The 25,506-nt window shown below is 40.3% G+C and overlaps 2 protein-coding genes across 6 annotated transcripts in view; one reads left to right on the forward strand and one right to left on the reverse strand.

The window, feature by feature from the left end:
• The window catches only part of FANCL (FA complementation group L), a 29,366-nt gene extending 25,381 nt beyond the window's left edge, over positions 1-3,985 (forward strand). Inside the window, exons 9-14 of the mRNA XM_086744071.1 lie at positions 1,248-1,331; positions 1,951-1,996; positions 2,087-2,168; positions 2,963-3,079; positions 3,351-3,422; positions 3,860-3,985. Of these exons, the coding sequence (XP_086600197.1) occupies positions 1,248-1,331; positions 1,951-1,996; positions 2,087-2,168; positions 2,963-3,079; positions 3,351-3,422; positions 3,860-3,895 (437 nt within the window). The 3' untranslated portion in view covers positions 3,896-3,985. The remainder of the gene's footprint in view (positions 1-1,247; positions 1,332-1,950; positions 1,997-2,086; positions 2,169-2,962; positions 3,080-3,350; positions 3,423-3,859) is intronic.
• VRK2 (VRK serine/threonine kinase 2) overlaps positions 3,680-25,506 on the reverse strand; it is a 46,016-nt gene continuing 24,189 nt past the window's right edge. For 2 of the 5 annotated variants that reach the window (XM_086744066.1, XM_086744067.1), the window contains exons 9-14: positions 15,677-15,797; positions 13,034-13,092; positions 11,077-11,258; positions 6,874-7,050; positions 6,366-6,542; positions 3,680-4,198 (exon numbers count right to left, since the gene is read on the reverse strand). In XM_086744066.1, coding sequence (XP_086600192.1) covers positions 3,956-4,198; positions 6,366-6,542; positions 6,874-7,050; positions 11,077-11,258; positions 13,034-13,092; positions 15,677-15,797 — 959 coding nt within the window. In that variant the 3' untranslated portion in view covers positions 3,680-3,955. Of the gene's footprint in view, positions 4,199-5,738; positions 5,834-6,365; positions 6,543-6,873; positions 7,051-11,076; positions 11,259-13,033; positions 13,093-15,676; positions 15,798-25,506 lie in introns of all 5 variants that reach the window. The other 3 variants (XM_086744070.1, XM_086744069.1, XM_086744068.1) reach the window with 3 other exon arrangements.

Here is a 25,506-nt window from a genome sequence, read left to right on the forward strand (position 1 = left end):
TGAAAAGGTACCTTCATTCATATGCCAATGTCTGGCATTTCAAGGTCTTATAGATAGGATAAGGAGTCTTGTAATTGCAGAGGAGAAACTCGCCACTGTCAGAGGTTAGAAATACGAGGGAAATGCTGTCCTTGAGAGAAGAGTTCTGGTTTTCAGCTGAAGTCTGAAATCTATGTCAGTAGCACATAGTAGAAATGTGAGAACAGGCAATGGACCAAAGTGGACCTAAGCTGGCCCTGCAACCTGCAGAAAGACTGCTTGTGTGCAGTGTGAGGGAGGAGAGGAGCTGGTGGGGTGCTGGGGCTGCACCTTTGGGAGTGGAGGGACAGAAAAAGTTCAGCAGCTGGCTAAAATGACATGGGCTGGACGCTTTTGTGTGTGTGTGTGTGTGTGTGCAGTCAGGGTGGGTTTATTTTGGTTCTGCTGTACTTTGGCACAGACCAATGAAAAGGAAAGGAAAGCCTCAAGAAGCCCCTCACAGGAGATCAGCGGAGGGCAATATGAGGCTTTGAGCCCTTTGTGGTCGGTCACAATCTTGACTAACCTTTGATTTCATTCAGTCCAATTTCTTCAAGGAGGGCAAGCCTAGCATACCTCTTAATAACAAAAAATGTTGGGTTTCACCTCTTTTTATTTAGGAGATAATTTGCTGTGAGATTTTTAACCTGGATCTAAACATTTTTGAGCTGCTTACCCCATATGCACAGCAGATCTTATAAGGACGATGGGGTATCTGGTAATAAAAAAAATATTTGCTGTTTCAAAATGTGCCATTGTTTGCTCAGTCCAGGAGGATGCTGTGGAGGGGACTGACTTTTACCGCTTAATATTGCCTTTATGCTTCTCTTTGTGACTGTGAAAGGCAATGAGGAATTAATAACAGTTACTCTACTACCTTTAAACTTTCACTAAGATTTCAAATGGATTTTGTCATCTAGCTTGAGTTTGATTATTCAGAAAGAAGTGTTAAGACTAGCCTAAAAGAAATGCAAGATTGGCAGGTTTTTTTAAATCAGTTGCTATTTTTAGTTACACTCCATTGAAATTTAAATAGGTTATATATATACACTGATATTGTGTACAATTAATTTGGATACCTACCTACTTTTTTATTATTTGTAGTAATGAAAACCAGCCTACGTTAACCAATTTAAAACTGCTTTTAAAAAAAGGTTAATGTGTCCATTTTCAAATACTCGACTGCGAACAACAGCTTCTCCGGTGACTTATTTGCCTTCTCATTCCAGGGACCAATGTCTCGGTGAACGTAGAGGTAGATCCTCGGCATCCGAACATGCTCCCCGAGTGTTATTTTCTTGGAGCAGATCACGGTAAGGCAGCAGCCACACACCGTTTGTTCCTCTTTCAGAATCTAGTGAGCAGATACTAGTGGAAGCTATGTCAGGCTCCACGGGTAAACTTTACTTAAGCAGAGCCAGGAATTAAGCTGAGTATGTGTAGGAGAGTTTTACACAGCAGATGCTGGGGTTTTTAACAGCCTAAATCCATAGCATGCTGCTTTGCTCTGTGAGTGACACTTTTTTTCCAGTGCCTTCCTAACAAACCCAGCTTAGAGGGAACTCTGTGTCCTACAGATCATTACCCAATCATGTTTAGATTTTAATATAATTTTATTTAAAAATCTACTACGTGTGTCCTAACAGTATTTAGAAATATTTAAGTCAGTCAGTCTTTTACTCCGTGTCCCACAGCTTTTTACCAACTTTTTGAGGTAAATAAGACTGTATCTTCAACAGTATGGTATTTTAAATATTAGTGTAATGAATTGTCAAAACTGAAATGTAAGAGCAGTCATTTTATTTTGGTGTCTTAAATAATTAAAAAAAACCCCAACCCTTGCCTTCCCCTTCAGTGCTGAGAAGTCAAACAGGGTGGGGGAGCGAAGGGGATCCTGAAGGTGATGTAATTATTTATGTACATTGTTTGCAGTGGTTAACCCTTTGAGAATTAAGCTGAACAACAACATGCACTTATGGTAAGCGTCTCTAATAATACAGGCGTGAAACTGAAATGGTATTTGCCATTCCCAGTGTTGACTTGTTTCCTCCCTCTCTCCCACCTGCAGGGATCCAGAAACCAGCTTATTACAAAACTTGAAAGACCTCTTAGAAATTGATTTTCCCTCTCGTGCTGTGTTAGAAAAAAGTGTAAGTTGCTTTTGGTTAATGATCAGTCGTTATTTCTCAGTAAGTAAAATTTAAAATGGTCACTTTGCAACTGCTGTCAAAAATTAAGAGAGTTAGAAGAGGTAATTGGATTAATATATTGTCATAAGGACTTCTGAACTTCAAGCAACAATTGTCAGAGCTTGTTAACCTTTGATTAGAGGTGCACACTTTCCTGTGGCCTTCATCGCAGTAAGGCGATTAATAACAGGCTTCGCTAGGAAAAGGGAAAGAGGAAGTTCCAGAGTAGCTAATGAGATGTGGAAAATCCAAACATTCTGTTATGGATGTTGATGACTTAAGTTCTAATTAGGCAGAGCTGCTTAGAGGGGACAAGAGGCCATCCAAATACTGGTGCATTTCAAACAAACTCAGAATTAATTTCTGACAATGCTGTAACACTGGATTACTAGCTTTGCTTTCACTTGTGAAATTTTTTAAATTAATATCTGATGATTAGGTTGTGTGTCTAGTGTCCAAATGTAATGACAAATCGTTGTCTTTAATAAAAAAGAAAGCGTGGGGCCCAAGAGTATGAAAATGCTTGTCAATTTGACTGTAATTCAGGGAGAAGATAAAATATAACCTAGTGAACTACATCTGGCAAGTAATCTTTGTGTGCAATAATGGTTTAAAACATAACATACATATTTAGTGATTCTAAGTAACAAAAAAGTGCAAAAAACAAAGACAAAGAGATGAAGGTGTTTTCTGTGTTGCCAGCCCTGTTTCCTCCTGTCAGCTGTACTGTGAGTGAAAACATGTTGTGTTTTAAGGATTTTGCTAAGGACTGTGGGATCTGCTATGCCTATCGGCTCAATGGCACCACTCCAGACCAGGTGTGCGATGATCCCCGATGCGGACAACCTTTTCATCAGGCTTGCCTGTATGAGGTACAGTAATTAATGGGACAAACTTGCTCATTAACTCACAGATTCTAGAAAAGAAGCACTGCTCACTTGAATTTCCAATGAAGAAAAGTCCTTTGAGGAGTGCTACAACAGTCAGCGTGGTTCCTCTTTTCCTCTAACCCACAATCCCTACATCATCTCTGGGTGGAAGGGAACCTGCCCCACTTGGCGCTATACAGACCCTGACTTGAGACACACCACGTCATTTGATATCAAACAGATGTGAATTTTAATCCACTTACTTGTGTTGCAGTGGCTACAAGGTCTTCCTTCCAGCAGGCAGAGTTTTAATGTCATCTTCGGTGAATGTCCATATTGTAATAAGGTAAGGAAATCTTCTTGAAATGAGTGATTGAACTAAATAGTGTGTGGTAGCTTAGATAAAGGCAAAAACTGTAACTAAAAGTCAGGTGTAAAGTATCTTCCCTGTACACATTGGCATAAGGAGGGGAAAACTTAATTCTCATGCTTTTAATGGATCAGTATTTAACAAAAGCCTTTCTGAAACAGTATAAAGAAGGCTGCACAGCAGGTATCACCATACTAGTCCTAGAATAATTAAATATCACGCTACACTGTATTTCATGATATTTTTTTAATGTTGCTGTAGCAAAGGTCTAGTTGGGGGGGGGGGGGGGAAGAATCTGAACATTTGTAACAAAACAGCGACTAAAGTAACTCTTGAGTGCAGATCTGGAAAGTTGAAGAGAACTTGCTTCCCAAAGGGCTGTATTGACAGTATTTGAAAACATCTTTTCCAAGCCACTGACGCTGAAATATTCCATGAAGAAACTCTGAGAAGAAAGCGTGTGATGGGAACACCACTGCACCTACACTGAAGACGCTGAAACACTGACATCAAAGAAAACACACTGAAAGTAATATTAGCAGCAGGAGTACAAGTATGGCTATACTGTAGTGGTATCTTTCGCCAGTAAACGCAAGCCTAAATATAACAGAGACAGAAGGTCTATTGTTGTCAGAACCAGCTTCTTGCAATGCTACTGGAGGAGCTGCAGCTAAGAGTTGATCATGTTTCGTTTTGGATTCTGTAAATATTGCTTGAGGGTCAAATGGTGGTACTTCTCTTGCAGTATCTTTCTGCAGGAAAAAAAAAAGTTAATATAGAAAAGTGAGATGTGAATTGGTAAAACAAAGATGCCATCTACTATTGAAGTTATCCTAGAGAAAGCAAAACAATTGTTTGTTACACAGTCTTAACTCTGGAATCAGCAGGTGTAACTATATTGTATATCACACGTATGTAACATAACATGGGGTATGGTTACGCACCTCCTGAAGAGATGTACTCCGTATTTGTTACTGAACTCAACAGCTGAAGTTAACTTGTTTCCAGAAAGTGTAAATAAGTGAACTCTTCACATTGTTCCTGCTAATAAAGGTTTAGCCTAGAAACCCTAGACATTAGTCTGAAGTTTGATTTGCTGCTTTCATTTGTGTGTTTGCAGTTCCTAGTGAAGCTGAAGTTCTCCTGATGTATCACAGACAGCAGAAACATGCCAGCAGTGTGGGGTTTGTTCCAGTGGGCTAGGTGGGGTTTGGGGTCTCTAGGTCTCCAGAAGCAACATCACTCTTACGGTTCTGATCTCCACCTCTGGAAGGAATCCCCAAACACTCCGGTTCTGTTTCCCCATATCCCAGATTTGACCATATTTTCCACTGTCCCTTAGAAAGATTTCCACATTTGGTTTCCTTTCCATGATCCCATTCACAATACGCTATTTTTTAGCAATGCCTCCCACTAGATTTCAACCCTAGCAATGCAGCTTTCTTGGTGACAATTCAAAACCTAAATTGTACTTATCTAATAGAAGTTTCTGTCTCCCTGTTTTATTCCTCTTCCAAAGTAGTCACAGACATGTCTGTTTCTTTTCTTTTAATGAAGAATCCTCCTGAATTTTCATTACCTCATAACTCTAATATTTCCTACAGAGCTTTCCTTTGCCAGTCTCCTAAATTATGTGAGGAAGTCTGCAAACTGAAACTAATACAATCCTGCCTCTTTCCCTTCTCCAGTTTCTCATTTGAATATCTTAAATGTTGTCTGACATCTATTTTAACTCTCTTGTTATGCATAACATTCAGTGAGTTCCACTGAACTATTCCACATAGCTACAGCATCATTAGTCACATTGGAACAGTGGCTTTTCCTTTAAAAAGACTAAAGGAAAACACAAATATAATCTAAATACTGGAGCAGCGATTGGTCCCTTTTCTGTAAAAAGGCACTTTTCCTTTCCCCCACAAAAAGGAGGAAGTTACTCCCAAAGTTACTCTCCAGTGTCCAGATATACAACCTGTACCGCGTGCTCGCTGTTCAAGTAAACAGAGGAAGTTACTGTGTCCTGTTGGAATCCTAAGTGTGCCTTTCTTTCCACATCTGCTTCTTTTATGCAAAATAAAAGGAGGGAGGTGGTTTGTGGGAGAGATTTGCTACCTTTTTTTTGCTAATATCTTTTAAATTTTACATTTGAGGACTAGGAAGTAGCACTGGAATATCTTCATATCACAAAGTTGTATTTGTTCCTTTGAGTCACTGTTGTGTCAGGACTCCAGAGACCGTTCAGAATCTGTCTACCTTGCCATCAGCCAAAACATCTCCAAAAATTGTTCTGCTCACCACTTCACTGCCTGATGCTCTCAGGTACAGCTGTGCTTTTTCTGCTTCACCCTCCGAGCTTGTACCGGAGTCTCCAGGCAGTGATCAGCAGACTGCTTGAAGCAAAGAATTTTGGATTAACAGTAAAGTCATCTTTGAAGTCACAGTCCTGTGCTTATTAGAAATTGTCCTCATTTAACAAGTTATTTTTTGATATGAAATAAAAACAAGGTAGAATCTTTGTTAAAATATACTTAAATTCCATAAAAAAGGAGCACAGTGTGATTACTAAGATGTACTTTATCCCACATTATTTTTACTAAAACCTTGATTGATTTTTTCATCAATTTTATGTACGGTTGAAGAGTGAGACTGAAGGCATTCATTCAACCCTTTTATGCAGTAAATTACCAATAACACTTGAGGTGAGTTAGTTAAATACTAAACTCCTCAGATTAAAAAGTCAGAATTGAAGAACTTAAAGAGTGCTATGAAGTTTTCCACTACGTAGAAAAGGAAACCACTGCAGTAAGTTTCCACAAAGAAAACAACAGGTTCCACAAAGGGAGGCTGTACTTTCCAAACAGCTGACCTTTCTTTCGCAGGGTGCCAGGACTCTTCTAAGGTAACACCAAAAAAACCCCTCACCTTTGGCAGGTGGTCAGACTCCTGAGTCGCAGCGTAAAATGTAACCGGCTGCTTTTCAGCCTGGAATTGCCGGCGCGTTACCCGAGCATGTGGCCTGCTTAGGCTGTTAGGTTCTTCCTCTTTCACCTTGTTTTCCTTCTGTCTCACTGGTTTCGGTGAAGGCTTCGGTACGTGAACCTGTCAGGGTACAGGCAGTAATTCTGGGTGCTGAAAAGAATTCAGTAACATTCAAAATCCACAGGTACCAGTCCAATACTTGGGCCCGTCTGGTTTGAGACAGGGTAGTGCCCTGTTTGCACTGGTTACCTGGGCTGTGCAAGAAACTCTTTTTTGCCCTTTGGAATAATACAAGCCCAAAAGCATATACCAGCCTCTGGGGTTTGTGACACAGCTCCTGGCTCCTTTCAAGCACTTTTCTTTCTTGCCCACCCCAAAAGGCAGACGGAGCTACCAGAGCCGACAAACTCCCAGGAGACACCATGCGTTACAGTAGTGCCCCACCCCTCACCTGCTGAGGCTCTGTTTGGTGAAGCATCCTGTTGAATTTACTTGGCTTTTCTTCACCTTGGAGTTGTTTGCCTGGTGCCCTAGGACAGGCTTTGTTTTCACAGACGCATTCTTCACCTTCCATCTTTTTTTGCTTCTGCTGAACTGTTTTTGGCATAGCCTTTGGTAAACGAACCTGCTGATGTACAGTGAACAATTTTACGTAATGAAAAAAAGTCAGTAGTACAAAAAGAAAAATATTTCATCTTCAATTCCAAGAACAGAGAATGAAAGTAAGCTTTTATCTTTCTCAAAATAATTGTTGTCAGCATTTTAATCATCAATAAACATCATCTTCAAACAGTATGAAGTTAGAGCTATGCTGTGTTTGGGAAGTATGCTAGAAAATAAACTTCGGTTATACATTTCACAACACTCACTGATAACCCTTATAGGGAACGATGCCAGTAAGTCCCAGTTTGTTCCATTAAGTAGAGCTGAATGCATTTCATAGCACTGGAGAGGGTCAAATGCAAACTCTTTAAAGTAAGAGAACCAAAGTCTTCTGACTCAGGTCATCTAATTTAAGAATTGAAGAGTTAGGTCTTACATTCTTTTACACTCTTCTAAAACTTCAATGGCGAATGCATGGTGAATCATCGCATGAGTTAATGCAAGTTTTTTTCCAGTGCTGTGCTAAGCACTCAGTATCAAACGCTGTCTGGTTTTGGCTTTTGTAACTTGGAAGACAAACGCAGCCAAAACACAAGCTGTATGCCACATGCCTTTGGTGCTTCTGGCGCGCTAATAACTCTGTAACTGTACTGTTTGCATATGGTCCTCTATGCAGCAGCTGTATACGAATGCAGCAGCTAAAGAAGAAATAATGGGCTGCTTTTTTATCCTGCAAATTAAATACGTGCTGGGGACAGACACTGCACAAAGCAAATACCATTGAACGTGCCAGCAGGCTCTTCGTATATTGTTTAATCCAAAACACCTCTTAAGAGTATAATCCACAGTTCTGCTCTGTGAAAGTTATTCACATCTAGAAACGTAAAGGTGTACCTATTCCAAACAGCAACTCAAGCTAGTTTCCAACACTCTAACCCAGGACACAATGCTGTAACACTGAGAAACGGCGTTACCGAGGTGAGGCCGAGCGCCACGCCGACCGCTACCGGAATGCAGGGGCCCAAGCTGTGCTCTCTGCGTCACAGCACCGAACTGCGCCACGCAAGATGGGCCAGCCTTGCTGACAGCTAGCTCTGGCATCTCCCCTGTGTATACACGCCTTAAGTGTTCCCAGCACTTTCACACCATGACTTGTGAAAATATTCATGTTATGCCTAAAAATCACTACATTCCATACTAATAACAATTACTAGTGGTATTGATGTAATTATTTTTTAACATGAAATCTACTAAATCTAGCAAGCAGTCAGCTGGCCTTACCATACTCTATTTGGCCCTAATGTTAGCACTATCACTGTAGGTGAAAAAGCTGAAAGTATTTATCCAGTGGCAAAAACTGGGGTAAACAAATGCAAAAATCAACACAATTAATATTTTGTCACCTGTGTTTGGTGTGCAGCTGGAACAAAGAACGAGGATGGAGCCACTGTTACACTTTTTACATCATCTCAAGATCAGATTCCTGTACTACACAGGGAGCTGCATCTTAAAATTCATGTTCTGTAGTGATTCCTCCTCACATCATCTTCAAGGAGCTCGCTTTACAGGATCCCCTTATTGGTACTTACGGGTGTTTACTGGTCTCCAGAAGGGAATTAACCCCAAGTCACCTCTTTCCTGTGTACCAAACTGGTACAGGTGGAAGCAGACAGGTCATCTGGAGTCAGACTCTGCTCATCAGCAAGAAGTGAGGAGCCAGTGGATTGTTTGTAGTGGCTCCCACTATTCTTAGGTTGCTCTTTAATGGGAGAAGCGTTTGGTGAATAAAAGGAGAGGTGGAAAGGGAATGCAGAGGGCTGAGATGAAAAGCGGCAGACCTAGGATAACTACAGACAGTGCCGTGAAGAGATGCAGTGGGAAGTGCCTGCCTGTCATCGAACACTTTGTCAGGACTGGAGCACCAAAGCACACCAGGCCTGGAATATCCTCCACAGCAACAGCCACAGATTGAAAAATCCCATTTTCTGAAAATAGCAATACATTTGGAGAAAGTTCACTTATCTCCTCTTTCTACTTGTATTTAAGTACTCCTTAAGTCCTTTGAAGAACCCTAGAAATTTCCTTTCTGCAGCTGTTTTGCAGTGAATCTTACAGGAAACTTGCACGTGTAAGTGGTAGAACTGGCAGAAGAAACATACTCAGGTGAAAACCAGGTGATCATTGGAGCAGCGCTAGGATTCTTACTATTCCAAGAAGCAAGACACTCAACATTAAAAATTTCCCTGAAAAAAGTGACAATAGGTGCCAAGAGTTAGTAATATGCAGACACACTCTCCCTCTGATCTTGTTCTCGCCATCAAACCCCATTCTGCTCAGTCCTACAGCACACGGGTGGTGATCACTGACACTCCTCCTTCATGGATTTTTCAGTGGGGCTGTGAACTTTTACGGCCTGGAAGTTCAGGATCATCTTTTATGCCAGCATACCGTCAAGTCCTTAGGCCAGGTAATAAGAAGAAAATAGATTTACTATTCAATATCTGACTCTAAGAAATCAAAGACTCTTGTGAACCAGAGATCCAATGGGACCAGCTGGAGATCAGTTAACAGTTACCTATCTTTCAATGAAGTTCAGAAAACAGTACAAACTTAAAAGAAAAAGCTTCTCAAATTAGTGAGGAGAAGCGGTCACCATCGTAGCGAGAGAAATACTGTCACTGGAGTAGCTTTTGGTTTTGTTAGGAGAAAAAAGTGATAAAACCAGAAAAGTCAATAAAATTGCTAAAATAAGTAACTGTAATTACCAAGATCAAAACCCAGTGCCTTTTTATTAAACATGAACTTTTGTTCTGCCTTCCATAACACGTAAATAGTGCTGACAATTGGTTTGTGAGGCACTCGCTACAATAAAATGTAATTGTATCATGAGAGAAAGGTGACAATCAGGAGATCATGAAAAAATTACATATTCTCACTGGTGGTTAATTAGCCATGCAAAACCCCCTCAAACAGATATTCTCTTCTATTAGGAATGATTACTATGCAGGCCTACAGATGTCAATACCACAGTCATTCAAATACTTCTTTCCCTACTAATTGAAGGTTGTAAAGCTCTGGTGCCAAGGTTTTGCTTCCAAAGAGCTAATTTATGACTAGAAGGATATTTTATGTCTTCAGTTGCAGCAGCTACAAAACTCAGCAAATCAGAACCATCTGTGCACTGATACTTGAATCACCATTCATCTAGCAGCCTATCAGTCACATTAGTTTGCATCCTGCATTCTTGGCTCACGTACACTTGTGATGGTCCAAAGTTCACCAGAAATATTAAAAATGAATGGTACCCTGACCCTGCCTTATTGCACACGCACCAGAGACAGAAAGAGGGCTTCTGCATACGGGGAGTTTGCAGGCAGTGGTACGATGGGACTGACATTTCACAGCAAGCCCAGCAAGACTGCTAATTACCTCAATCTCCACTTCTTAAAACACAGGTTTATTAACTGTATAGTTTCAGGCGTAAAAGCACAAAAGGAAAATAGAACACGATAGCTGTCAGTTTTTAAATTCTGTATTGGTGCATCACATAGCACTGCATACCAATAACACAGTTAAATCCCAGAATAATACCTCTGCCACATTAGTGGCTGCAGGAGCATAAAGGCAAATGACAAAGAACGGTCTGGAAGCGAGAAAATGGATTAAATGCTTTCACTAATAAAGGTAACCTCGCTTTTAATCTGGAACGAAGGAAAAACCTGGCATTGAGGCTTCTCTTCAAGACACTAGTGAACACAGTCCTTGACTTCCCCATTATCCTGAAAGTAAATCCTTCTCCACAGACCTACCGCTTTGAAGGGAGAGGCTGTAGGTCAAAAGGGCTCATGACAGTTCTTCCTCCTTAAGGGCTGACATCCCACTTTTTAGCAAAGCCAGGGGAAACAGGAATTCACAAACGTGGTGTATTTAAGGCAAAAGAACTGCTGTGTCAGTCTCATTTTGAGATCTTAAACTATTTCCTCTTCCACAAAAGAAAAGGCAACAACCAAGCAGGAGATGTCAGAAATAATCCCAGAACCGTCCTACTTACTTTTGACACTTTAGCAGCACAGTGATTTCGCGCGCAGGCTGCAGAGGAAAATTCCAGAGGGCCGTCGTAGCGAGTTCCACTTGACTCTAGTCCCTCCAGCAGAATTTTCTTGAGCACTTGATACTTTGGCTTCTCATCATAAGCTAAGCCATAAACACACACCAAAAACTTGGCGATTTCACCTGCGGAGCATATTTTAATGTAAATTTCATTTGTTGTAGGCCTAGAACTTCAGAAAGAATTTAATTCCAAAATGAATGCCAATTCTACATTGCCAAACAAGATGACACAATTTCAGCTGAAGAGACACTGAAAACACAGAACTGACAATCTCTTGTCTCTTTTACTTGAGAAACAAAAAAGATAGACTCAGATAACTCTTAAGCGCTACGTCTTGTTACGCACATGCGCTGATTTGTAGAGTACGAAAAGTTAGCTAAGGATAAAAATTAACCAAAATAGGTTATTGACAAATATTGATAGTTCTGTGTAAAATAGAAATATTTTTTTTATTTGATGTATTTAAAGTGGTGTTATGATCTAAAATACTCTCAAAGCTTTTAATTGGCATAGACACTATACTTTGAATGCTTTGGAAAAAAACATTTTTTTTTTTTTTTTTTACTTCTAATACTTGGACAAATATTGGGTTTGAGATTACATCCTAAAGCAGTCTAACAGCAGCATTATTTTGCTGTCATTATCGAGTGGTTCTAGAAACAGGGAAACCACTGAGCAGGCAGAAATAACACTATTAGGAAAAACATGTGGGGAGGATCAAACTTTTATTTCAGCTGGAGACCCAAGTGTATCCTAAACCTGGAGTACTACACCCAGATATTAGCATCTGGTAAAATCCCAGAAGTGAAGATTTACTAAATATGTATACACATCAGGAAGATATTTTATGTAATATATGATACATTCCAATAATTCAAATACAGAAATGTTATGGAAAAAATTGAATAAATCAAAAATAGATACTGATCTTTGAAGGAAGTTTGGTGTTTTCCCTGGGTTATTTCCATATTTCAGTGAAGGAAGAGACGTACGACAATACAAACCTTCCATTCATTTGCTTTTTTCAAACTCTGAATCCTAAGAATAAACCTTTTATAGGCAGTTGCTTACTATTCCCATACTAACAGCTACTTCTGTTTCGAAGACAGTCGCTGCTTCCTAACACCTTGGATTACATATGGCTAAGACCCCTGTGTCACTCTCTGGCGTACATCACAGATGACACTGATCAAGATTTTTGTACTACCACACACGAGGGTTGAAAATACATTCTTCAATGTCTATATCATCTACTTAGTACTGGAAAAAAAAAGAGTTCCCACAATAAAATCATTAAGTACCCTGTATCAGTAAACATCGAGAATCATTTATTGCAGTGACCAGCATTCGACAGCATCCAGGAATTTACTTTCTGCCCTTGCAGTAAACAAGCCTTTGAGCTGAAAATGCTTAAAATATAATAAGCTTGTACATGAAGGGCCTGATCCAGTTCCAACGCGGTCAGAAATACTAGTTCAATTAAACCGCACTCTGAATTAATGAGTGTGACACACAGTCTAACGACAAGTATTATATAACTACTGTGTTATCGGCTAAATACAGATATTGCAGGCTGAACTCTTCTGTTGAGTAAGTACGTGTAAGAGTGGTTCACGCAGCCTTGATTTCAAGGGGTTGATTCAAGGATGACTTCTGCTTGCACACTGTAGTTTGCTCTAAGACCAGAGCCCGGCAACACCGCGTGGTCTCAGGCCTGGTGAAGGCAGCTACCTTAAAGTGCAAAACTTAGCAATTGCATTTAAGATTTTAAAGTGAAGACTTTGTTAAATTTGTGCTACTTTTACTTTTGTACTGCTTTCACCAAGTAGACGAAGACATTTAAGTATTTTTTTAACAGACCGAAGAGCTGCACGACACATTGTACAAGCACACTTACTACAGCTGCTTCCAGAAGAATCCCATTCCATCACCGAATCTGGGAGCTCATCCATAAGTCTGAAACAACAGGAGAGTGCAACAATTTAATGTGGTTTTGGAGCAGGTGATTCTTCATTTGGGATTTAGGAAGACAGCAAGTCTCAATTCCAAAGGGAGTGGACCTCCGGGATAGCTAATGATTCACAGTACTGCTTTTAAAACAAAACCTCCTCTTACCAGCTATACTTTAACTCTTTGGAGACTGCTGATTTCAGCAAGACTAGGCTTACAGCTAAGACTGCACTTCAACATTAAGCTTTTCTTTGCAGATGTTTTAAGCTTTCTAGAAAAGAAAAATAAAAATCCTTTGAGCTGAAACGGCTTGCTGTGATTTCAGCTTAATGATTAATATTTGTATTTTGGCATTTAAGGGGCAGTTCTGGTCTGCATATCAGTTATTTGGCATCAGGTTCTTCCTGCCATGCGGCCCAGGGGCAGTTGGGGGACGGCTGTCAAAATTACAAGCAGGCATGGCAGAGACAAAAGGGGAGAGGGAGGTCAAACGACGTTAAGTCCCATGCACTTCATAAACCGAAGAGCAGGGCCACAGAGGTACTTTCTATCTATTCAGAAACAGCAACAGCAAAGGACACTGGAGCTCAGAATCAATCATACCCTAAGAACGGGTGAAATAACACCAGCTCTCATCTTTGTGCAGACATGAACCACAATGATCTCTGAGCACCTGTAGGAACCTGCAGCCCCCTTGCCCTGCGTAAGGGAAATCTAGTAGTCCAGTTTAGCTGTTAATACTGTTAAAGGATCCCTTTTCTTTGGGGTTTTGTTTTGTTTTGTTTTAAGGGAGCCATAAAGGTTTGCCAATAAGTAACAGGATGTGTTCTCGAATGCATCTTTTGAGTACGTAGGCTAACAACCTTCAAAATTCAGTTGTTCAATGTCAGAAATAGGGGTTCCAATTTTGGGGAAATGAAATATTTCAACACAAACATTTTCCTGTAATCTACCTTAAATTCAAATTCAAATGGAGCCTCTCCACCAATATGGCCACGACACATGAACATATCTAAACTCAAATATACCAGCAGTCCTTAAACATCCCCTTAGCAATGCCCAGACCTTTGGCACAGTTGCCTCACCACTCCAGTGTGACTGGCAGGAAAGACTTAAGAACTTCTGGCAAAGGGATGAGAGGATGAAACAACTGGTGGACAGAGTTTGTGGTCCTGCTCTGGCTCCTGCCTTTCAACTGCATCCCACCTTCCAGGCCCAGCTCCTTCCTCCTCACCGTCACACAGGCTCCTCAGCAAGGCACTGGCATGCTCAGAAGTGATTCGACTGGTAATGTACTTAACTTACAAGCAGCTGGATATGCACATACATCTGGATGTCTTTCTGGCCTTTAAAAAAGTATAGGCATTAAAAATTACAGTAGGGGATGACCTGGGCAAGTTACCTAATACCAAGAACATAATTCATTAGACTAATATGGTATTTCTGATAAACGGAATTTCCTTTCACTGCCTCTAAGCATCTGTCTGCTTGGCATCTGAAAACGCTAGCAATCTAAGGGTTAACTGCAAGGGAAGAATTAGTGAAGCAGCTTGATTGATTAAATTGATCTAACATTGAATTGTATAAGTGTTACCTTGCAGGGGGTTGTGTAATGATCAGAACTTCTAAAGGAGAAATATTAAACATAACATACGGTGTCAACATTTAAAGATGGAATCTGTATTATCCGCAGTCTGCAGGCTAACCTTTTTCTCTGCTGAGAGCCGATGCCACACTGAATTTGCAGATCGATTTCTGTGGATCAGCTATCCCTATTGTGTACCTCTGTTGTGACTTGCCCTACTTAAAAGTTTGCTGCCTTCTCCAGTTGTGATGTTACATTTATGGGTAACCAGCATTCTGTAAAGCCTTCTACAGGCTACACCGTACCGCATGCAATTAACTCTCTCAAGTCCCAACTGTGAAAGCAGAGAAAGAAAACACTAACACACTCTTGTAGCTGTAGTAAGCTCTAAACAAGCCGGGCTGGGGAAAAAGGAAAGATTTTAATCAAGTTCTTTAGTATTTTGGTACTTAATTGTTTGTAACAGCAGCAGGCTTATATAACATTAAAAGCCTACATAAAAACATCTGTAAAATAGTATCATATAGAAAGTCAAATAAATTGAATGCACATGTGGAAAAACTTCCAAGAGATGTTTGTATGCTAGTCTCTACAAAGCTCCCATGAAGTTCAATGGGAACACACAACAAACTTCTGTATGTGCAGTAAGGCCTGATTCACTGTATGTGCAGTAACTAGTTCACAAATGTTTTCTTTTAAAAGAGAGCACTAAAAATACACGGCAGATTAAGTGCCTGTACTGTGCATTTGAATTTATTATATCTCTACAGCAGTACATACATAAACATGCAGAAGAGAGTACACACGCACACAGAGTTCACGTTTTTAACCACTTCTAACGTCTCTCAATTATGGGAAATTGTTTCAGCTTTCTCGAAGGGTGCTATTCTGCAGGATGTAAAGCTGCCTTTTTCAGACCTGGTGTGTTAAGTGAGGAGGATGCTGCAGGGTTCTAGGGTAGGAGGTGTGTGCACATCTGTACACGTGTCTGTTGTTTATTCTTACTTTGTTTTTGCAGTCTGGACAGCTACAGGGTCCTTCAGGTTCTGTTCCCAGGGCAGCTTCCCACATAACCACTCCAGCATGCAGTAGCCAAGGATTTCAAGGTCACCTCGTCTGGATGGGGCTAAAATGGGGTGGGGGAAACGGGGAGGAGAAAAAAAAAGGAAAAAAAAAAAAAGATTAAGAATAAGAACCTCTTCTTAGGAAATAGAAAAGACTTTGATTGAACTAGTGTTGATGAAATATGAAAAAGCCAAATGGGCAAAGTGTTTTGTTTATTCAGCTGTATTAGACCTAAAAGGCCCCGGCATTTGGCCACAGTCCACAGACAGGCAGTGACTTGTTACTGCTGAAGTAAGGGTCAGTTTCCTCACCTCCTCCAACTTCATCCTTCCTCAGTCTGGCCTGTCACATGGACTTGATCCCCATGGCCTCTGACATGATCCAGACAGCCCATAACTGAGTACCAACACTTTCTCAAAGAGCCAAGCAGTAAAACAAAGAAATAAATGTCTGCTGCTAAATTGCTAACACATGTTCCAGGAAGTCCATGGGGTCCACATTGGTCATGCAGGGACCCTGCGAGTGCAGACTAAACACTGATGGCCTTTCCTGTTCTCCTACAGAGCGATTTGAACCTGGAAGGTATGACAAAACTGCCATCTAGTGTACACGAACACGCCAAAGTTGTCTGCTTACAAGTACAGCGAACTGTTTGTTTAAAGAGTCATTTTAGCACAGGCTAAAACACACTTGCTGTTTAGCAAGTCCTGTGTAAAACATGCCAATACTGCTTCCAAAAAAGGAAGTTATTTCAGGAACAACTTACTCTCACCCTGCACGCCCCAAACAGATATGCTAACTACAGAATACAAATACAGTAGATAGAATTCCATCAAAAGTTAACCCATCCCCAAACACCTCTTGTGCAGAAAAAACAGGTAGCAGAAGTTAATCTATAGATTGACTTTTCCAAGGGAAAGAGGGAGGGGGGGAAAAGTGCAATACTAATAAAATTGCTATTGCTTGCTGCTATTCAAAGGAAACCAAACTTGAAAAAAATGAACAAGCAGGATTGCTGCAATATTTCTTCGTAAGCATTTCACTTGCAGCCTATAGTCTGCAACTCAAGACCACATGGAATCCGCAAAAACAAACTGTTAATCGTGATTAAAGAAAGCCAGATGTAGAAGTTGAATGTAAACTTTTCTAAAATGTATTTGAACTTTCCAGGAACAAAAGAAGATTTCAGACTCGTTCGGTACTTTTCGTCTCGTGTAAAGACTAGTAGTTGAGCATAGTGCTGTTAATCCAGCTGTAAACAGATATCATATTTTATGGGCCTTCATTAAATAAATTCCAGAAAGTTAGTCAGCAACTTATCTTTTAATTTTAAAAGTCATCTGCTAAAAGCTATGGTGCCAACACATCGTAACTGTTTCTTGTTACCATACACACATTATTGTAAAAGCAGAAGATTAGTTCTTACACAGTCTCTATCTTAACCGCTATTAGCCTATGGGATTATTAAAGGCCCTTCAATCTATCAGAATGCGACACTGTCCCTTGGGTGTCGTTTATTTTCTGCACTAGATTCAGCAAAGTCCTAATGCAAGACTTGGCTCTCATATTAAAAGAAAAACACAATCTTTACCACTTGCTGTTCTGTAGTGATTTCTTCAGCCATAAATCTCCTGTTAACTGTGGAACAATTCCATTCATACGCATGTGTTCACAACTCCTTTTTCCATTATGGCAATTCCAGATTAAAACCATATAAGCCAGCATTTTTTTTAATTCCAGATCCTCTAATTTTTACACAAGGCTTTTCCGGCACCTGCTTGTGTAAGACAGGCTATGGAAAGTGGCCTTTTGAGAAAAACTGTCAAGATTACAATGGACCACTTTTTCCACTGAGGGACTAATTGATACAAATCTGTAAATAACGCTAAGTCAATTAGATTTCAGAAGCTAACCTAAGATAACTCGTTTTCTGACAAAACAGTCCCCAGAGTGTCAAGTTTACTTCACAGTTAACGGTTTGGCCATGACTAATTACCTTCTCACTCACATGCAGATCTTCCAGCCCTCTCCTGACTAACACTAGAGCAAAGCCATCACAAACAGGGAGATGCCTGCGAGTAAGACTTTACTAATGCCTTCCCTAAAGCCACAGCAGTCAGCTGGGAGAAAAAAAAAAATAAAAAAGAAGGTACATGTAACTAGCCATACATCACTAACAAATAAAAGGGGAAATGTTTTACACGGAGATGGTAAACTCGTGTTTTATCTCCCAGGTCACTGCAAGTGTTACTACATAAAGACATTTACATGTGTTTTTCATAGAACCACATGAAAATGTCAGTGTTTGATTGTTTGACTGTACTAGCTCACTCATTCTCTCTGTTCCTTTGTCAGCCTGCTATTAGAGATGCTAACTTCCACAATTTTTATAAAGTACCTAAATGATTTTTTTAAAGTATTCAACTAACTAAACTTTAATGAATTAATATTATGTATGAACAATGGAATAATTAGATTTTTAAACTCAAATAAAGCACCAATACATAAATTTCAACTAGATGTTTACTTGAAAAAATAAATCTGTTAATAAAATTGGAGATTACAAGAATTCTTGATAAACACCAACTGAGAGAAGTCAACCTGGCTTCATTTTAAATGTGATAGCTATGTAAAACTAAAATTATTCTGCTTGATCTCTTGTAACAGTGACAAGAGTATACATTCAAAACAGTACTTATTTAAATCAAGTTTTTACTTCTTTATAGACTAAAAATTTATTGTTTTTTTATTTCTCTTTTAACAGATATTTGATTTCTGCTTTTCTATTAACTAGGTTTTAAAAATTATTATTTTAGTCTTGTATGAAATACTATTTAATGGGAACACGTTTGCAATATTTTATTTCACAAACTTTTCTAGCTTAATTTTTGAATTTGAGGATTTAAGGCCTGATTCTGTCCTCACTTGCCAAGATAAATCAGAAACAACTCAATTGAAGTTAATGAATTAACAACCATGTCAAGAAAATCAGAGTCAGATCATAATAACCTTTATATACGTGATAAACATACACTCAACATGCAGGCACAGGGTTCAACGATAACTCAGAATAACGTATCTGAAGGAATTAACCCTGAGAAGAAAAACAAATTTTGTATCTCTGTATACCACATTTGGTAGCTATCTGAGCCTTAATTTATATTCAGATTACTATTTCAAAATAGATCATAAATGACATCACAGTGGCAACAATATGCTCTCAAAGCTAGACTGCTCCCAAGAATTCATCTGAAACCCATGTAGAAAAAAGTGAATTTTCCTCTACAGCCCTTAAGCTAACTTTCTCAAGCCTTTTGTAAAGATCCAGGAGGCTAACGAGTGACAGAAGATATGTCCTTCTATTATTTTTAATTAGCACTGTTACCTTATAAGCTTACCATTAGTGTTTCTTTAGATTGGAAGATTTTAATAAAAAGGATCATATCAGTTGCTGATATTGCATCTACATGCTGTGGAACCGCCAGTTCTCACCGGTGCTACAGCATACAAATTCACGTTAACTCGCAAACAAATATAACTCATCCCATGGCCATTAATCCAAAAGCCCATAAAGGAAGGAGTGTTAACATGACCATAAGGAAATACAATTCTGTTGGAAATGTATCAGCAATGTTTTAATAAATGAACTAAAAGTGATACAACTTCTTAATTCAAAGTTGAGATGATAAAACAGACAATAAGACTTGTCAAAAATCAGTGCCTATATTAAGAGCAGGAGAAAGGAAGAGAGTTTAAAAAAGCTAATAACTATTATATTTATATGTATAGCTAATAAGAAATAAGTATTGCTTCCCTACTGGTCAGTCTGAGGAGTTCACTGCAGCAGGACAGTGACTAACTGGAAAGAGTGGGTGGCTACAGGGAAAATGTTAGATAAATATAGTTAAATTTATGATGAATTTTAATACTTGGAGGCCATTCTGTATGGAATTATCCAGTCTCAAGCAGGGCAACTGCCAGCAGGGGTTGGGAACAATCTGTCCTCCCCTCATGTACAGTTCTGCACTGTTAGCTTGGCATGTTGCTGAAGTACTCACTGACAATAATCACCACCGTGGAATGCTAGAAAGAAAAATCCAGTGCAAGCACCGTGTCACCACAACCAGACCAGGACACTTCCAGAGAACTCAGTCTGAGACGTGGCAACGAACAACTTCCTGCGCCAGCTAGAGTCGCTCTCCTAAACTCAGATACTGCAGCTACACGCTCAACTTGTCATACGGCTAATCGGCACGAAATACGCTGCAGAGCTGGCAGGAGCTCCCGCAGAGGATACAACCGTGACTCCTCAGCACTCACCTCGCCTTGGGCGGTCACGGAGGTGCCGTGCTGACAATATTGGCCTCACAGTGCTGAGCGCTCGCGGCCTCCCAAGGGCAGCATCAAAGCCAGTGACCAGCCCGCACATCGGCGCTGTCCCATCAGTCACAGGATGCAGTCCCAGCACAGTACTCTGATAACTCGCATCAAGACCCACAAAAGCAGCAACACTACTGCCACTGTCCTGCCACGGCCAAGCTCATGAGCACACTGTGAGCAGGTCTTGCAGGCCAGAAGCTCCCACACGGTGATCCTCAAACCTTTTCAAAATAGCACAGCTGTCCTGGACAATCACAACAGCCTAACGTGCAGACATGTGCAGAGCAACCTCCAAATAAGCCGTTACACACATCCACTGACCAGCAGGATCTAACTGCAGAGCCTCCTTGTTTTCACACTTGCTCTGCTGCATCTGTAATAGAAGAGTGCAGCCAGCAGCACAGTTCTCCTCTGAACGTGGACAGAGTGAATAATCATCAGGACTGGTGGAATGGGATGTGCTGAAAGAAACAGGGCTGGGGTCTTGATTTGGAGGGGAGAAGTTTATGTAGCAGGAAGGCTGGAAGATGCAAGGGAACTTCACCACAAGACCTGGGTGGAAGACAAAATGGTGGTGGCAAGACGTGCAGGTACCTGGTCAAAGTAAAAGGTTCCAAGCTTGCAGTAAGGAGAACATGTGGCAGGAGAGTGGGGACAGGAATTTTTACTCTTCTTTCACATCTGAGTGGCAGGAGGGAAAGAAAAAAAAAAAAAAAAAAAAAAAATCACAAAGGTAAGGGGCTGGCAAGTAGGAGCTGACAAGCAGCAGTGAGATTCACTAACTTTTTGAATTCCTGATGAAGAGAACAAGAGCCAAAATTAAACAGCCAGTTCCCAGCCACACTCATCAGTTGTGCTAAGAAGCTGTGATGCTCATCATCTTATTTTTGCTGCTTCTGGACATTCTTGGCAGGACAGAATAAGCTTACACAGAGGTGGTTATAGGAACCTATTCAAAATTCTCCTTGCTAAAGCTTGACTCTTCTTTCGCTTACAATGACCTGCTCCCTCTTCTGCTGGGCACACGTTTCTAATCCAACACTCAGAAACCAAAACATCTTTTTATTTATTTCACACTGCAAAGTTCCACCCATTTTTCGCCAGACTGGCTGTATTTTTCTTTTATTTTTAGGATTTACAGTTTGTCCTGCACACAGTCTTTGGGAAACACATACCAAACTGCAGCAAATCAATAATTCATTTGACCGACAAAAAAAAATCCAGCAGGCTCCCTCTGACTCTTAACTATACATGGACAGATGCCAAATAAACCTCTTGATCCAGAGCCATTTAGAGCTGAAGTTCTCTGAAAGCCATGCAGGCTCAGAAAAAATATGTTTCCAGGCATAGGTGTTTATATTCTCACACATCCTTCCTCACGAAATGAAGCCTGCATATATTCTAGTCAACCCCTGAATGTAAAAGAAAGAAAAATGGACAAGCATTGAGCTCTGTTTTTAGTATCAAACAAAAACAGTTCTGTCAGACCTGTGAGGAAAATAAGCACTGGAGAGCTTTCCCCGCTATCAGCCCGATGCCTGCATTGCCCTGCACAAACATAGTGTACGAGCTTTCGGACAGATCTCAAGGAGCAGTGCTGCAATAACCCAACATGAGGGATGCAAAGAACTGGCCTAATTGTGGCATCAGAGCTGCAACTGCCTTCCCCAGTGCAGGAGATAAAAAATAAACAAACACTTCTGCTCAATGAAACCAGCTCAGAGAAAACTGATTTACCAGCTACAAAAAAAAAAAAAAAATACAACCAGTGGGCCTAATTCAGGCCAACTTCATCAGACACGCTACTTATCCTTAAGTAGATATAAGTTCTGCAAGGGTTTCAGTAGGAGCTCTGCCCAACGCGAGAGACTGCAAAACTGCTAGTAGATACTGTGAAAGGCTGTTAAAAGGAAGGAGAGTTATCTTGAAATCTGTGGCAAATACAAATATACACTAGAGGGAACTCAGCATAGACAGTTCATACTCTTATGTTCATCAATGACAGCAAATTAAAACTGGTCTTATGCACTCGATGCACAGAACTGGAGTATTTAAAAAAACTCAATATGTTAAGCGCAGTACATCTCCAGAGAAATTAGGTATTGACTGCATACCTCAGCGAGTAGAAAACCTACAAAAATCCATAGGAGGCATTGATCCAAATATTACTTTTTAACACTAACTATGCAACAATTTTTTAAACGTACAGTAGGTACAGATATAATTCTCTTTAATTATCAATCAACAAACAAACATGTAATACTGTTTATACAGTATAGTCTTTAAAAATGAATACACTCAAATACTAACTAAAACTAACAGTGCAGTTGTGCCACATGAAATTTGCATCAAAATAAAAAGGTTTTAAATTTTAAAAACCCACACACTGGTTGCAACAAGATCCAGCCACCAAATACAGGAATGCTGATGGTGTAGGTCAGCTCCTGTGGCAAAGCGCAACTTTGGCCCTGACTTGGTTGAAAGGGAACTCCGGACATAGACAGGGGAGGTAACGGAGGTTACCCTGAATACCTGCAGATGCCCAACAAGTCTGGAAGCCCCCAAAAGCCAGCCTGTGGGGCCTACACACACTGGATGGAGTGCAGGTGGGCCATGCAAAACTAAAGACAAAACCAGGATGAAGAACAGAGACATGAGGCAGGGCAGCTGCTCCCAGCCTTTCCCAACTGAGGGGGAATTCATCTTCAGCTCCAGTGCAAAGTCAAAGTCACCAGCACCTTCACTGCACGCCCTGAAGTTTAAAGGCAGTAATTCACCATCAGCTGGCACAGGAACAGCATGTCCGACTCAGCCCTTACCAGAGGCTGTCAGAAGAATAGAAACTAATTCTACCACCCAGAAGTGTTACCATGCACAGCCTACCACTGGGAGGAAACTTTCTGGATCTCAGTGGACTGCATACCCTCTACACCTGATGAACTCCACTCAAAGCTTGGGTTATGCAGCTGGGTTAATCTCTGAATTCAACTAGGAAACACCAATGTTGATTTAAATTAGTGGAAAGTGGTTGCATCTGATTGGCTTTATGCAAGGAGTTTATCAGCTTTAAACATTGCCAATAGGCACTTTTGAAAGCAACAAATTCATAATTTTGTTTTAAGTTTCAGCATGTACCTCAGATCACTGTATGTCTTCTGGCAGGTACTTTATGAATAAAAGCAGAGCAAGTCAAAATGTTCTAATTTGTCTAGCTCAAATTTAGGGGTTTTGAGATTTGAGATATATTTATGTTGCTACATACACTCAGGAACTGCCCTCTGGAAAGGATCTAATTTATATAAAATAACATTTACAAATTGGAACTATATTCCAAAGGCATGGAAATAAATCTTGCACCCTGAAAAAACAGGTAGCATCAGAATGAGGGCTGTCTATGCAGCATTAATTTGCCAGCAGTGAAACAGTCTTTAAACACTTTTCAGAAGAGCACCTCACCTCACTCGGTACGTGAGACTGCACTGAGACTCAGTCATGAGTCAGGAGTACAGGAGACCTGAGCAAAGAAGCACTTTGCCCCAGCTGTTCCAAGTCTTAGCATTCTGAAACATCTCAGCAACTCTAAACCTCACCACTAGAGATGAGATGAGGGGAACCAGTTGCTATGTTCTGCCACCTGGACCCGTGCAATCTCCAACAGAAGTCACTGCACATGCGTATTTTCCCTGGGATGTTGAGAGACCTGCTGCAAATGGGAAGTGCTGGTGATTTGACCTTAATAGATTCAGGCGGTTACAAGGTCAGAGCTGAGAGATTCAGTGTGAATGGTTTGGGTTCTCTGCAACACACCAGATACCACATCATGTTCTGCAGGCTTTTCTGGCAGGAATATCAGAAAAATCTGCAGATTTTCTCTTTGCAGCTATTAACAAGTAAAAATTTTTCATGTGAAAGATGGAGGTATGCTCCCTCAAGCTATCTTTCTGAATATTTTGTTTTCTGGAGTCCTCTGCTTTTTACCAATGCCATTGTGGCTTTGGCTACTCGAGGGGTTAATGTAACCCATAGATTGCAAAACACAACAACTTAACCCACACATGGAATTAGCTGTCCTGTAATCACATATCCATCAACAGACACCCGTCCACTAGACAAACTAGCTGCTGTAACTATCCAGCTGCCAAATCCCAAATACTCCAGCTTCCACCTGTTCTTCAAACAGCATCACTCCCACTACCAGGAAAAACAGCCAGAGTCAGATCTCCAGAATATGTGCTGTATGGTTGGGGGGGGGGGCTAGAAGCATCTGAAACAGACACCCTCTTCACCACAAAATATTTTTTAGCAGGTGAGAAATTGTGCAATTGTCTTAGCAGCAAATACTTGACAGTCTTATTTCATTTTTCCTAATGACCAGAGTTAAACGATTGCAGGTTTTAACAGCGCTGGCAAATTATCGAGACCCTCTACATTACATGGTCAATGGTCCTTTTAATAGAAAAAGCAATAATATGCAGTTGTTTGTGCCAACTAAAACTCGTTAGAAGTATTAGTTTAAGGTAACAGTTCAGCAGCTATTAACAAGCACAAATTTCTACAGTTATCGCTTGTGACACTATGATCCTAGCACAGCTGGCAGCAGAAAACCTCTCCTTTTCTTTTAGGAGATCTTGGGGGTGAGGGGGGCAACAGGGGAAAGAAAAGTTAACAAAAACACTGTTTCGTAGCAGGAGTCAAAGTTTTTTCAATAATCACCATTTTTTTTTCACTAGCATAACATTAGAATTGACTTTTTGTCTTGCTGACATAGCAACTAAGAAAGTTGTGTTGCATTGACCATATTGATTGTGAACAATGCAGCCATCAGTGGGACTTTGCACCATATATTTTCAATATTGACCTCCCATTCCCTTTTCCATGGCTCTATGGGTCTGCTATTGGATTTGGACTGCAGTGTAATAAACAGCTAAGGTTTAATTAATGGTAAATGAATACAAGACATAGGTTATGACTTTAACTAATTAGGGAATTGTTGAATTAAGTCTGCCTTGGAATGCAAGGCAGTACAATCAATATCCAATAAAAGGACTATGTATGTAATTTACCTGCAAATGTGTTTCCAATACCATCAAAGTGAGTTTAAATAAGTAAGATATATGAAAGGCTACTGGAAAAAGATTTCCAAAAGTTAACACTTTATGGCTTCAAAAAAGGTTTTTCTCCTTGCAGAAGGAATGTCATCTTGAAGCATCCTCTCATAACACAGATGGTGACACTCAGACACAGCTCTCCCTGAAGGCCAGTGCAGATTTGAAACACTTTTCCTTGGCAATGCAACATGAGCAAGTATTGCCTCTGCCTCTAGAGAGTATAGCAAACACAAACCAGTACTCCCAACATGAACCAATTAAACTTAACAGCAAGCTCATCTT

This window comes from Chlamydotis macqueenii, chromosome 3 (assembly GCF_036417535.1).
Source record: "Chlamydotis macqueenii isolate bChlMac1 chromosome 3, bChlMac1.mat, whole genome shotgun sequence".
In the NCBI taxonomy this organism is placed as follows: Eukaryota; Metazoa; Chordata; class Aves; order Otidiformes; family Otididae; genus Chlamydotis; species Chlamydotis macqueenii.